This window comes from Phyllostomus hastatus, unplaced genomic scaffold (assembly GCF_019186645.2).
Source record: "Phyllostomus hastatus isolate PE091 unplaced genomic scaffold, TTU_PhHast_1.1 phas_contig_29, whole genome shotgun sequence".
Classification (NCBI taxonomy): Eukaryota; Metazoa; Chordata; class Mammalia; order Chiroptera; family Phyllostomidae; genus Phyllostomus; species Phyllostomus hastatus.
The window spans coordinates 5922305-5936744 of record NW_025333835.1 but is presented as its reverse complement, the minus strand read 5'-3'; the positions used below and the strand labels follow the sequence as shown (position 1 = coordinate 5936744).

Sequence of the window (14440 nt, the reverse complement as noted above, 5' to 3'; positions counted from 1 at the left end):
GAGAAAGAGAAGAAAAACATGGATCATTTGCCCTCTCACACACCCCAACTATGGACAAACTGTAACCCTAGCATGCGCCCAACCGGGAATCGAACCCATGACCATTCAAATTGCAGGACAACACCCAACCAAGCCACACTGGCCAGGGCTGATTTCATCTTTTAAATCCCTTAATCTAAAGGTTCTTCGTCCATCTCTTTTGTTTCCTACAAATTATCTGTTGAGGAATCTGGACTGTTGACCTGTAGAATTTCCCACTCTGATATTGTTGACTGCATACTCTTGGCAAAATTCAACCTGTTCTGCTGCCTTCTGTATGGACTGTAATTAGGCAGCTATATCCAGAGACTGGATCAGACACTAGCTTGAGCTCCTTAGTAAGTCTGGTTGTCTCTCTTTTTATGGTCTTGATAGCCTTTGATACTTACTGTATCATGGGGTTGTAAAATGGTGATGGTCTAATTCTATCATTTCTGCTTTAATTAAAATGTATTTATAAAGAGACAGCTCCTCTTGCCTACTATTTATCCACTGATAGTTATATTGAAAAGGCAGGATTAATGCTTGATTCTGTTCATTTACCAGTTTTATTAACATACCAATACCTCCTTTTTTTTTTTTTGCAATATAATGAATTAAAGTCCTTTTTTGTTTTTCAAGATTTATTTATTTTTTAGAGAAAGAAGGGAGGGAGAAATAGAGAGAGGGAAACATCAATATGTGGTTGCCTTTCGCACGCCGCCTACTGGGGTCCTGGCCTGCCACCCAGGTATGTGCCCTCACTGGGAATTGAACCAGTGACCCTTTGATTTGCAGGCCAGCATTCAACCACTGAGCCATACCAGCCAGGGCTGAATTAAGGTCCTTTTAATACTTTGACCATTTTAAAAAATATCATTATGAACTCAAAGATTTGAACACATCCAGCATGTTTAAAATCAATTATTTATCATTGAAACTCTACTTTTCCCATCTTTTGCCAGTGGGAGCCTCTTCAAATTAACTTTTGTGTTCTTTAGACATGGCTCTTGCAATGGTATAACAAGATGTTCCATGAATATCTTGAATACTTCTTGACCCACCCTGGAATCAGCTATTTCTCCAAGAAGCCCTGGTTCCTTTCTAAGGGAAATAATATTTCAAGAACACAATTCACTGCTACTGGATTTGTCACTGTTTCTAGGTCTTTTCAGTGGACAGAGATAGGAAATACCTCATGAGTTCATACTGATGTTGGGAGACAATTCTCTATCAGTGTCTTCTGTTTCTGCACATCTTGCAAATGAGGCATTATCTGCCCTTTTGTTCCAGAAAATCTTTTCAAGGGTGTTTGCATAGTGAAAAGTTTTGGAGATAATGTCTCCCTCCAGAGAGGACAAATTTGCTGACAGCCTTGGAAGACAGAGTGTCAATAACAAAACATAATTATAAACATTAATCTTTTGGAGGGGAGGAGATAATGTAATACGTGCCATAGAATCCCTTTAACTTTAAAATATTTCAATTCATTAGATAGCAGGTATACAGAGTAACACAGTCAGATCTGCACCACATATCAAGAGTATCACCCTCCACTGCTTGTACCAAGACTCTCCAGGAATCATTTAGTTTGGTATATTTATGTAATGGTTGAGTATTATCCCTATTTGTACCAAAAGTGACAAACCTACAAGACTTCAAGTCACTCAATATATGAAGTTTTGCATGTAGATGTCTCTTCTCACACAGCTTATGTCTCTGTGTATATCTCTGTAGAATTCCTCTTTATGTAAATTAAGCAATAACTTTATATATATACACATATAAGTAATTTTATATATTTTAAAGGCAGGTACTTTGTTTCCCCTTTCTCTATTTTAGTCTTTTTCTATCCACATCATTTTCTTCTAATTACAATAAGTAAATTGATTTTTAAAAAATTATTTTACAATTTCAGCAAATAGAGCTTTATTCCTAGTCTTTAATTATCAAGGTATGAATAAAATATTAAAAATTTTTGTTTTTTAAAAATTTCATTTTACTTTTTAAAATATCTTTATTTTATTTTGTCAGTGAGTCAGTGTATCTAAAAGAAAGGTTCCTCACCCATTGTTTAGGCTGCTCTACAAACTTGCAATGCAATCTCCCTGTTGTTACATGCATCTCCCTTTCATTCTTGAAAGCTGGATTCAAAATATACATCTCAGAGGTTACTGATGACATTTCCCATTCTGTCTTTTATAATGCTGCTGTTTCTGATTACATTCTCCTTGAAACTCTCTCCTCTCTTACTTATATAATATTATGTCATCTTCATCCTTTTTCTGCTTATCTGACTCCTACTGTTCTTTTGTTAACTAGTCTATGTTTCTAAATGTGGACATTCTGCAAGGTTTGGTGCCCTGGATATTTGTTCTCTCTCTATGGACTTTCCCTTGCTTTTTCTTTCAGTATCAGACATTATCTCTGTGCTAACAGCTACAAATATATCCTCAATTCTGTTCTCTCACTAAAGCTCTGTTTATACAACTTTACAATTTACTAGATGTTTCTAAATAAATGATTAGTATAACCACAAACTTAATTCAAAAACCACTTATTCTTCTTCCCAAATGGGCTGGCTCTGCCTTTCAACTTCTATTCCATTCAGTAGCATATGAGTATCACAGTCTTGCTAGCTGGAAAGATTAGAATCCTTGTGGCTCATCTCCTTTGTATCAGAAGAGATTAGCCGGATATAGTGTGACTCTGGATCAGACAGACTTAAATTTAATCCCAGGATTGCCAATACATATTGTGGGATACTGGATTAATTACTTACTCTCTGAGCCTAGATCTTCATCTGTAAAATGTAATTAATAATATCTCTCTCACAAGATACATCAAACAACCTACACTGCATAGAGGACATAGTGGGCAAGCAATACCCCTTCTTGTATCCAATCAGTTACCAAATTTTCCCGGTTCTTCCCTTGAAGGTATCTCACATGTCTCCCTACTCCAAGTTCTAACTCTTAGTCATAGCTTGACTATGCTACTAACCACTCTGCAGTCTGCTTTAAATATAACATATAAAATCCATTCTTTAATTTTTTTATTATAAAAGTAAAAGAGGGCAACATAAAACTAGTGGATGTTTGACATTGTATTTGAGAAACTAGCGCATCAATATCTGATTTGATAGAAGTATTTTACTCTTTTTTTTTTAAGTTGTTTTTAAAGATTTATTTATTTATTTTTAAAGGAAGGGGAAGGGAGGAAGAGAGGGAGAGATCATGTGGTTGCCTCTTACACACTCTCAACTGCGGGCCTGATCTGCAACACAGGCGTGTGCCCTGACTGGGAATCGAACCGGTGACCTTTTGGTTTGCAGGTTGACAATCCACTGAGCCACATTAGCCAGGGCTCTCAATCCATTCTTTGTGTCAAAATAATCTTTTTTTTCCTTACACCTCACCTGAGGACATGCTTATTAATTTTAGAGCGGAAGGGAAGGAGGAAGGGAGAGAAACACTGATGTGAAAAAAAGACATCAATTGGCTGCCTTTCATAAGCACCCCAACTAGGGATGAATCCATAATCCAGGTATGTTCCCTGATCAGAATAGAACTATTGGCCACCTTTTGATTTCTGGGAGAACACCCAACCAACTGAGCCACACTGGCTGGAACCAAAATCTTCTTAAAATGTGTATTTATCAAGTAAAATTCTTTTAATAAAATCTTCAACAGCTTTCTTTCTCTTTTTTTTAAAGATTTTATTTTATTTTATTTTTAGAGAGAGGGGTAGGGCAAGGAGAAAGAGAGGGAGAGAAACATCAATGTGTGGTTGCCTCTTGTGTGCCCCCAACCAGGGACCGAGCCTGCAACCCAGGCACGTGCCCTGACTGGGAATCAAACTGGTGACCTTTTGCTTCACAGTCTAGCACTCAATCCACTGAGCTACACCAGTCAGGGCTTCAACAGCTTTCTATTGGCTAACAATCAAGGCCTATTCGGCTTTCAAAGATGTTCAAATCTATTTCCTATTACTTCCCATCACAAATACATCCGGAGTAGTTGGCTTCCTCACTGTTCCACTCACACACCAAGATCTTTCCCACCACCATGCTATAGCTCAGGTTGTCTATTCCCTCTGCTCTCACTAGCTGTATTTAAACTCTATACCAAAGATGATGGCATAGGTAAACATGGTCCACCTTCTTGCACAACCACATCAAAATTACAACTATAGAACAACCATTACTGAGCACCAAAAGAAATCAAGTTGAATGGAAATCTGACATCTATGGAATTAAAGAAACCATATCTATCCAAACTGCTTGGTAGAGGCAGAAAGGTCTGGTCTCAAATCCACGTGTGATGGATAAAAATTCAGGAGGGCTATCTAGAAGCGAGGGGTCCCAGCCCCACACCAGGCCACCCCCAGCACAGGGTTTCAGTGCCAGAAAGATTAGTCAGAGCAACTCTATCTAATACACAAAAACAAACATGGGGAGGTTGCCAAAACAAGGAGACAAAGAAACATGACCCAAATGAAAGAACAGATGCAAACTCCAGAAAAAGAGCTAAATGAAATGGAGACAAGCAATCTATCAGATGCAGGGCTCCAAACACTGGTTATAAGGGTGCTCAAGGAACTTAGTGAGGACCTCAAAAGCATAAAAAAGATTCAATCAGAAACAAAGGATACACTAATTGCAATAAAGAACAATTTACAGGGAAACAATAGTACAGTGGATGGAGTCAAGAATCCAATCAATGATTTGGAACATAAGGGAGCAAAACACAACCAATCAGAACAAGAATGAAAAAATTAAAAAATCAAGGACAGTGTTAGCAGCCTCTGGGACAACTTCAAACATTCCAACATTCACATCAAGGGTGCAAGGAGGAGAAGAGAAAGGGCAAGAAATTGGAAATCTATTTGAAAAAATAGTGAAGGAAAACTTCCCTATTTTGGTGAAGGAAATAGACATGCAAGTCCACAAGTAAACACAGAGACACCCAAACAAGATGAATGCAAAGAGGCCCACTATAAGACACATCATAACAAATGCTAAAGGTTAAAGATAAAGCAGGGACCTACAGCCAAGATTGCTCCACCCAGCGAGGATACCATTTAGAATGGAACGGCACAAAAAGAGCTTCCTAAACAAGAAAAACTAAAGGAGCTCATGACCACCAAACTATTACTATATGAAATGTTAAAGAGACTTATTTAAAAAACAGAAGATCAAAACTAGAAACAATAAAATGGTAATAAATACATACCTATGAACAGCTGTATAAATAAATAACAAACTAAGCAAACAAGGAGAACAGAGACTGAATCATGGATACAGAGAGCATTTTGATGGCTGCCAGATGGGAGGGGATTGTGGGGGAACAAGTGAAGAGATAAGGGGATTGATAAGTGCATATAGGTACTTACAGAATAGCCTTGGGGATATAAAGTACAATATGGGAAATGGAGTAGTCAAAGAACTTCTAAGCATGAACTAGGGACATGAACAATGGTGTGGAGACTGCCTGAGGGAGTGGGGGATGCACGGTGGAAGGGAGCAAAGAGAAAAACTGGGACAAGTGTAATGGTATAATAAAATATAATTTAAAAAATAAAAATAAAATAAAACCTATACCAAGCACAACATGCTGTATACTGGTTTTCATTTCCCTAGATTATTTAACTTGCATTAATCTACTTTCTCCACTCTGATAGTTTGTGGTTTATTATTCATAATCCTGTCTACTATAGTGTATCATTGTGTAACCAAGCAGAAAACTACTTCCAGAGAGATTAAAAGCATGGGAAAAATAATTATTATCAGAAGGTATGATTTAACATAGTTAACATACTTTCGAGTTTAAAGACTTGCATTGTTTGTTATTGTTTATGTTGTATTAAGTTCTTATCAGCTCAACTAAATTGAAACTTTTTGAAAATAAAATTAACTTTCTCTACATTCCCATAAAAATTAGATAAATCATGAGTCACTTAGTCTGATAAATCTTCTTATTAGATAAAGTTCTTTTGAGTAAAAACCTTACTATATCTCTGAACAACAAAGCAATGCTTTCCAGGCAAGGTACATACCTATCCTTCATAGGGAAATTTTCTCTTACTTAGATATTCCTTCCTATGAGGATATCTCCCTCCCTCCCACTCTTTTTTTTTCTTCCTCAAATGTAGTCCCCTATTCAATCTGGGCTGCCACAAAGACAGAAAGCACAGAGATTTTTTTCTTTCGCATCCTAGTGCAAACCAAAAGAACAGAGTTAGATTGTTCAAGGTCTATCAGTGGATGCAATCCCTCCCACTCTTTTCTCCCAGTTAAAAACTCTACTATAGTAAGCCACTGTGACTGATGAACCTCTGTCACAGTATTTAGCAGATAGAGATCAAATGTTTTAAAGATATGGGACAGCCCTGGCTGGGTAGCTCAGTTGGTTAGAGTGTCATCCCACTATGCCAAGGTTGAGGGTCCTATATTTGGTCAGAGCACATACAAGAAACAACCAAAGAGTGCATGAATGAATGGAATAGAAGTTTATGTTTCTCTCTTCTCTCCTCTTCCCTCTTTTTTCCTCTCTTTCCCTTTTCCTCTCCCAAAATCAATACAGAATTTTTTATTGTCAGTAAAAAACTTCATTTATTTTTTTTAAAGATTTTATTTATTTTTCGAGGGGGAAGGAAGGGAGATAGAGAGAAAGAGAGAAACATCAATGTGCGGTTGCTGGGGGTTATAGCCTGCAACCCAGGCATGTACCCTGGCTGGGAATCGAACCTACGACACTTTGGTTCGCAGCCCACACTCAATCCACTGAGCTACACCAGCCAGGGCTAAAAAATTTTTTAAACAATAAAATTGAAATTAGAATATAGGACAACATGAATATAATCAACTTAGAGGAAAAAGAATTTCCGGCACTATCTATGGACCAATCCTCAAATACACTTACCATAATCAGCAGGTGTATAATTCAGAAGTTCAAATGTCCAGTGTTTATACCCTGAGTAATTCTGGTACATGTCAAATATTTCACGGGTAAATTGTTGACAAATATCACCTAAAACAAAATACAAAAAATATTCAGTCAGCACTTATTTCCAAGAGAACCAGTCTTAATTAGACCCCTTAGGAAATTGGTAACTACTTCAAAAGTGAAACGTTTAAAGTTGTAGTATGTCTAATCAAAGTAAAATTTAGATTATTGCGTGGATTATTTATAAGAAAATTACTTTACTGACCTCCAGTAGTTCTTCCAGATGTCACCTCTAAAATAACATCATTTTTGTCATATTTCTCCTTTGGCACTAGATTCTGGACAAGCTAAAAAATGGAAAAAACTGTAAGCTTTAGTATGTATATATTCCATGGTATATATACTATACATATACACTATTATTACTTGAACTTAGATAAAAGACCCCCAAATATTAAAAAATATTCAGTAATTAACAAAAATCACATAGCACCCCAGTGAAGTCAACTCCTAAAATGCTTTAATAAGTAGACCTAATTAGACCTAAAATAAGTGATCAATTCATGTTAACAATGAAGTTACTTGTCAGGATGTTCTCCACAATGCTATCAGATTATCTTAATTTTCTAAAATACAGAAATTTAGATCAAAGTCCAGTGTCCCACTCAATTTTCTTCAGATTTTGCCTGTTATTAGTTCTGAACAGTAGCTTCTTTCATCTAATGAATGAAGTAAAGCTTTGAGAGTCTTCTTTCTACATGATTGCATATTCTCTTCTGCCATAAAATGACAGCAAAACACCAGGCTGTGTCCCGACTTCTCAGTAGTTACTTTGTTTAAAGAGTAGGTTGAGGAATCCCAAGATGAGGCTCAAATAGTTTCTTAACTATGAAAAGAAAAAGGGGCATCCTAATAAAGTAACCAACTTTCCTCTTATTTGTATTATTACTAAGAGGTCTTTCAAATCAAACTAAAAGCACGTATGTGTCATGATACTCCCTACTGTTGATTTTTGAAATACATACTCCATCTCTGCTAGAAATGGAAGAGATTATTACAGAATATATTAGAGTGACACATCTTTGATTTGCTGGTTAAATCAGTGACAAAAATAACCAGTACCTCTACCTCATCCCCTTCAACTCCTAAAAAACTTCCTCTATTGGATTCCCAGAGTGGGGAAGACTGAAGTCAGGAAAATGGCAAATATGACAGAGGGGAGCATGGTATACAGTTCTGTGATTTCAGACAAATCATCCACTGCGCTGGAAGATGCTACAACAAATACTTGTGTTAACCAACTGTCTCTATACCCTTGTATTCATTCCATTCTATCCAGAATGCAAATTTTCAACCCTTAACACAATCACCATGAACCACACCCCCTTTCTAAGACTTAAAAACCCTTATGTTCCCCATTGGCAAACTAAATTTGTTTATGAGCATGTGTTCCTTTGCCAGGCAATAGATTTAATTTTAGAATATTGTTGCTAGGGTGTGGGGGAGTGTTTTACTTTTTGATACGTATCACAATCTCTTCAATAGCAAATTACAGCACTACACCCCACCTAATCACTTATGGTAAGAGAAGACTTAACAAACTGGTGTTTGGAAAGCACTCTGAGCACCAACACATAATCTAGCAAGAACACTATTCCTTTGTATTAACACTACGTACGAAGATTAGTTTACCTCCTAAAACATACCTCACTGTATAACACGTTGATTTTTTGAGCAATGGTTTCCCTCTCTTCCAATGCAAGTTCTTGTAACTGCTTTTCATCTTGTTTATTTAAACCTAAAAACCAGCAACAGTAATAATGGTAAAAGTTTTTAAATACAGGGAGTCTCTTAAATAGCTACCTAATATCTGACTACTGAGCTTTATTTCAGTTGTGAAGGTAAGGGATTATATAAAAGAAGTTAGAATAGTTAAGAGAATATCAAGCATTTGTAAAGTATTTCCCCCAAAAAACCCAGTATGAAAAGCATGATCTTGACCAAAAGCTTGTGATTTGAATGTTTGTAAGTAATTATAAAAATTAGTAGTTAATCAAACAAGTTTAAAAAGGGACTAATTAAATATAAACGCAAAAAACATCAGTTTTGGAGTAAATTGGGGTGGCCACTTCTCGTCTAAAGTTGGCAACTATTACCCAGCACACTGTGAATAATCTAGCATGGCTAAAGCCAACATTTTTGTAGAGTAAAGGTAGCTAGTATCAGTATTATTATAGAATAGCAGAACTGTAAACCTAGAAGAGAGTTTAGGAACAATCTAATCCAATCTGATCTTACACATGATACAACCAAAGCTGAAAGAAGTTATTCCAATTCAATTTAGAAAGCATTCAGTAAGCTCCTATTATGTGTGAGGAACTTCCCCAAAATCAATTAATTATAAACTTGAGTAGCATTATGCAAAAAGTAAAAAATAAATCTCATCGAATGTGGGTGAGATATCTGTGGTGCCACCCATAGAAAACAGGAAAATATAAGGCTTTGAACACGCAGGACTTCACAGGTGTAATTATGACTAGCCTTGACGTTGCTTAACATTTCTAAGGCTTAATTAAACAGGACACAGAAGAAAGTTTAGTAACTAAAACCCAAGAGCAAAATCTGGATAAATGTTGAATCCTAGGTTAGTCCATTATGCAAAATTAATATGCATTTTGCATCATATACAAAATTAATTCGCATTTTGCATCATATACAAAATTAATTCAAGTGTAAGGACTAAAAATATAAAGCTCTTGAAAGAAAACAAGACACAAACCTTTGTGACCTTAGATTATATAGTAGTTCCTTAGATATTACACTGATAACACAAGCAACAAAAGAATAAAAAGATAAATCAACATCAAAATTTTAAAAGACAATGTTTCAAAGAACAATCCACAGAGTAAGAGAAAAATTTCTGCAAATCATATATCGATAAAGAATTTATGTCTAATATATAAAGAGCTCCTACAAATCAATAATAAAAGATATAACTCAATGGGCAAAGGATCTGAACAGTGATTTATCCAAAGATGATAAGGCAATTGGGCACACAAAAAGATGCTCAATATCATTAATGAGGCAAGGAAAATCAATTCAAAGTCATGAGTCACCCAGTAGGATCAGTAGAATCAAAGGGGAAGATAACAAGGATCGGCAAGGATGTGGAGAAATTAGAACCATCACACAGAGGTAGAATGAAAATGGTGCAGCCACTTTGGAAAACAGTCAGACAGTTCTGCACAAGGTTAAACATGGAGTTATACAACTCAGCAATCTATGGCCATACAAAAACTTGTACACAAATGTTCACTGCAGCATTGTTCATAATAATCAAAAAGTGAAAGCAACTCAATATCCATCAAGTGATAAATAAATCAAATGAAATGTGGTATACCTATACCATGAAATATAATTCAGCAATAAAAAAAAATTGACATATGTACCCTGGCTGGTGTGGTTCAGTGGATTGAGTGCTGGCCTGCAAACCAAAGGGTTGCTGGTTCGATTTGTGGCACATGCCTGGGTTGTTGGCCAGATCCCTAGTAGGGGGCATGTGAAAGGCAACCACACATTCCCTCTCTCTCCCTTTTCTCTAAAAATAAATAAACAAAATCTTTAAAAAATACATTTAAAAAGAAGTATGGATATAGGCTACAACAGAAATGAACCTTTAGAGTATTATGCTAAGTGGAAAAAAAGCTAGGCACAGCCGGGGAGCTCAGTTGGTTAGAATATTGTCCTGCTATGCCAAGATGTGGGTTCAATCCCTTGCTCAGAGAACATATAAGAAGCAACCAAAGAATGCAAAATAAGAGGAAAAACAGTTTTTTTTCTCTCTCCCCTCCTCTCTTTTTCTTTACAATCAATACATTTTTTAAAAAGCCAGTCACAAAGGACAACATACTATATGATTGCATTTACATAAAATGCCTGAAGTAAGTAAATCTACAGAGACAGAAAGTAGAGTAGGGGTTGCCCAGGCCTGGTAGGGAAGGGAGGGACTGGGATGAGATAGCTGGAGGGTGATGAAATACCTAGACCATATAAGCCCTTTAAGGGGGTAGGAACTGTATTTTTGAGTTCCTGGTATGTAGCACTGTAGGAGAGTACTCAGTAAAGGCCTATGCAAGAAATTAAAGCTTCTGAAAAGGTCAGTAGCCATCTCCCAAACCCTAAAAACTTGCTGGCAAGAACCACAAGGAGTTCAGTTTCTCAGCTACTAAATAACAACTACTAAAATACTTCAAATATCCAGAGCACAGAGTCCTGTCTTTTCCAAGTGTAGAGCTTATTACTTGTAGGCTTTTTAACTGAGTTCAATAAAAGTTTAACTTAGAAAATTGATCCTGTACTTCAATACACACATATCTTTTACTTACTTTTACACATTGATTCTAATTCTTCAATTGCTTGTTCAGCCTTCTGAATCTCTTGGTAAATGGTTGCAAGTGAGGCCAACTCATTATGTCTTTGATTCAAGGACCTTTGGTCCCCTTGATTCACAGAGATATGCTGCAAACACTGGTCAAGTGCTTGGTACTCTTTATTCAGGTCCTCCATATATTTCTGTAGTGCTTTATGCTTCCAGAGCATCCTGGTGTCTTGATGACAATATCTCCTGGAGCAATTCTTATTTAACAGGTGGAGAATGTGATTCCAGTTTTGTCTAAAACCCCACAGCTGTGTATCAAGATGTATCCGTGTAGACTGATGAAAAAGGGGGTGGATATGGTATTGGCAGTGACCATAAAGGGACAGATGTCTAAAAAGCCAAACACAGAGGTGACGATTCATCTCAGCATCTGAAATATAATAAATAAACATATTCTGGAAAAAAATCAACTCTACAGATACAATAAAGCTGGAAGGAGCCTTAGAAATCTTGCTTAGTTCACTGTCTCAGCAAGCTCCAAATAATGGTCCCCAAATTCCATAACTCATAAAAAGAAAATAATTCTTCCAACTTCTGAAAAGAATGTGTTAAAATAAATGAAGAAAGCACTGCTTTTTTACCCACTCAACATACATAATTAACTAAGAGGAATGAGTAGGAGTACAACCAATAAATATATCGATAGACTGGGTTAAATCAGCTATTTTCTAGAAAGTATCCAGAATCTAGAATAGAGACTGTGAACAAGCACTTGAAAGGTATAAAATAATCATGTAAACTTTAGCTGGTTCCTATATTCATACATTTCTAAAGTATGATGTAAATAATTGTTTCCTTGATCAATTCTTTAGTTTTAGATATCCAAATGTCCAAGGAAGCTAAGTAACTTTATCATGATTATTCACCTCAGCCAGGGAGACAGAACTGATTCTAGAACTCAGGTTCCCAATTCAGAGCTCAGGGTTCTTTTCCTTCCTTTTTAAAAAAATCCTCACCCGAAGACATGCTTATTAATTTTGGAGTGAGAAGGTGAGAAGATGGCAGGGGCGGGGTGGGGGAAGGAGAGAGAGAGAGAAATATTGATCAGCTGTCTCTTGTAAGTGCCCCAACTGGGGACCAAACCCACGACCTAGGCATGTGCTATGACCAGGAATCGAACCCATGACCTTTCAGTTTATGGGACACGGGACACCACTGAACAAACTGAGCCACACTGACCAGGGTGAAAGCTTAGTGCTTTTTATTTTCAATTCCACAATCACTCTTCAAAGATACTTCCCTTTTAGTTGAAATCCTGAATGAAGAAATTTTCAAATATTAACAAACCAAGAAAGTAGAAGGTCTGAGCTTCTAGTCAAGATGGTGGCAGCATAGGCAGACATGGCTCATTTCTTGAGGCAACCACATCAAAATTACAAGTGAAATACAGAACCACCATCACTCAGGAACGTCAGAAATCAAGGTGAAGGATGCCTGACAACTACAGAATTAAAGAAACCACATCCATTCAAACTGGTAGGAGGGGCACAGATGTAGAATGGGCTGGCCCCACACCACATGGATAAATATTTGGGAAAGATATCTTGGGAGTGAGGAATCTCAGACCCACACCAGCTGCCCCGCCCCCACCGCCCCCCCCCTCAGTCCAGGATTCCAGTGCCAGGAAGATTAAGTCCCCACAACTTCTGGATGTGAAAACCAGTGAGGACTGACTTGGTGAAGGAGGCCGCTGGAGTCGTATGTAAGTGGTTCCTCTTGGGAAACCCACATATGTACTCACCTACTCAGACTTGCTCCCTCTGAGCTCCAGCACCAGGGTGGCAGCTTGAACGGCACTAATGGTACACAGGGAGAGACTGACGTGTCTGGCATTGGGGCAAGCAGAGGCCATTGTCCCTTGGCTGAGCCCTCCCCTCAACAGAGCCTGTAGATTGGTGCCATATCTTGAGACTCCATCAACCCGGCTAACTGTGTGACCCACCCTGGAGATCCACAGAGGCTCTACCCCACTTAATTTATGGGCCCACCCAAGCTTCTTTTCCATAACAATGGCTGGTCTTGGCTCCTAAATCCTATCAAACCATCAAGCAACAGCTGGCTTCAGTGAGCCCTAGGGCAGGCTGATTACAGTTATAGCTTGGATTCACCTACGAATCTACAAGCCCAGCACAGGTAGCAGCCATCTCAGATTGCTTTACAGCTCAGGCAGGGTGCCCTGGGGCAAAACGCAGGTGGAGGCTGACTTTGGCCTGCACCATCCTGGAAACCTCAGGGACCCAAAGGAGAACCACTGTACTGCCCCTGTACAGCTGATCTTCCACCGAGGGTGGAGGCTGGGAGTCAGTGGTCATAGCCTGACCTTGCAGCTGACTGGCCTTGGTAAATCCCTCCCACTGATCTGCCAACAGCAATCAAGGCTCAACTACAAGAGGATGTACTCAGCCCACACCAACGGCACACCTGGAGTACCCAGCTTGGATCATAGGGAGGCTGTGCCACTGAACCCTACTTGAAACCTATTACATTAGGCCACACTACCAAGACACGGAGTCAAAGCAGCTCTACCTAATACACAGAAACAAATACAGGGAGGCTGCCAAAATGAGGAGACAAAGAAACATGGCCCAAATGAAAGAACAGATCAAAACTCCAGAAAAAAAGCTAAGTGAAATGGAGGTAAGCAATCTGTCATACTGAGTTCAAAACAATGTTTATAAGGATGCTCAAGGAACTTAGTAAGGGCCTCAACAGCATAAAAAAGACCCAGTCAGAAACATTGGATACACTAATTAAAATAAAAAAACAATTTACAGGGAAACAACAGTAGAATTAAGCCAAGAATCACATTAATGATTTGGAACATAAGGGAGCAAAAACAATCATGCAGAAGAAGAAGAAGAAAAAACAACCCCCCAAAATGAAGATAGTGTAAACAGTCTCTGGGACAACATTCACCTCACGGGGTGCCAAAAAGAAAAAAGAAAGAGCAAGAAATTGGAAATCTATCTGAAAAAATAGTGAAAGAAAACTTCGCTGATTTGGTGAAGGAAATAAACATGCAGATCCAGGAAGTACA

At 37.9% G+C, this 14440-nt stretch overlaps 1 protein-coding gene and 1 non-coding gene across 6 annotated transcripts in view; both read right to left on the bottom strand.

The window, feature by feature from the left end:
- The window catches only part of MTRF1 (mitochondrial translation release factor 1), a 53105-nt gene that overhangs the window by 36447 nt on the left and 2218 nt on the right, over positions 1-14440 (bottom strand). For 3 of the 5 annotated variants that reach the window (XM_045839223.1, XM_045839222.1, XM_045839225.1), the window contains exons 2-5: positions 11351-11773; positions 8672-8763; positions 7231-7312; positions 6942-7049 (exon numbers count right to left, since the gene is read on the bottom strand). In XM_045839223.1, the coding sequence (XP_045695179.1) occupies positions 6942-7049; positions 7231-7312; positions 8672-8763; positions 11351-11765 (697 nt within the window). In that variant the 5' untranslated portion in view covers positions 11766-11773. Of the gene's footprint in view, positions 1-6941; positions 7050-7230; positions 7313-8671; positions 8764-11350; positions 11774-13144; positions 13200-14440 lie in introns of all 5 variants that reach the window. The other 2 variants (XM_045839224.1, XM_045839226.1) reach the window with 2 other exon arrangements.
- Positions 6164-6289, bottom strand: LOC123818997. The gene has a single exon (XR_006785757.1). It is a non-coding gene; the product is annotated as a small nucleolar RNA SNORA31 (small nucleolar RNA).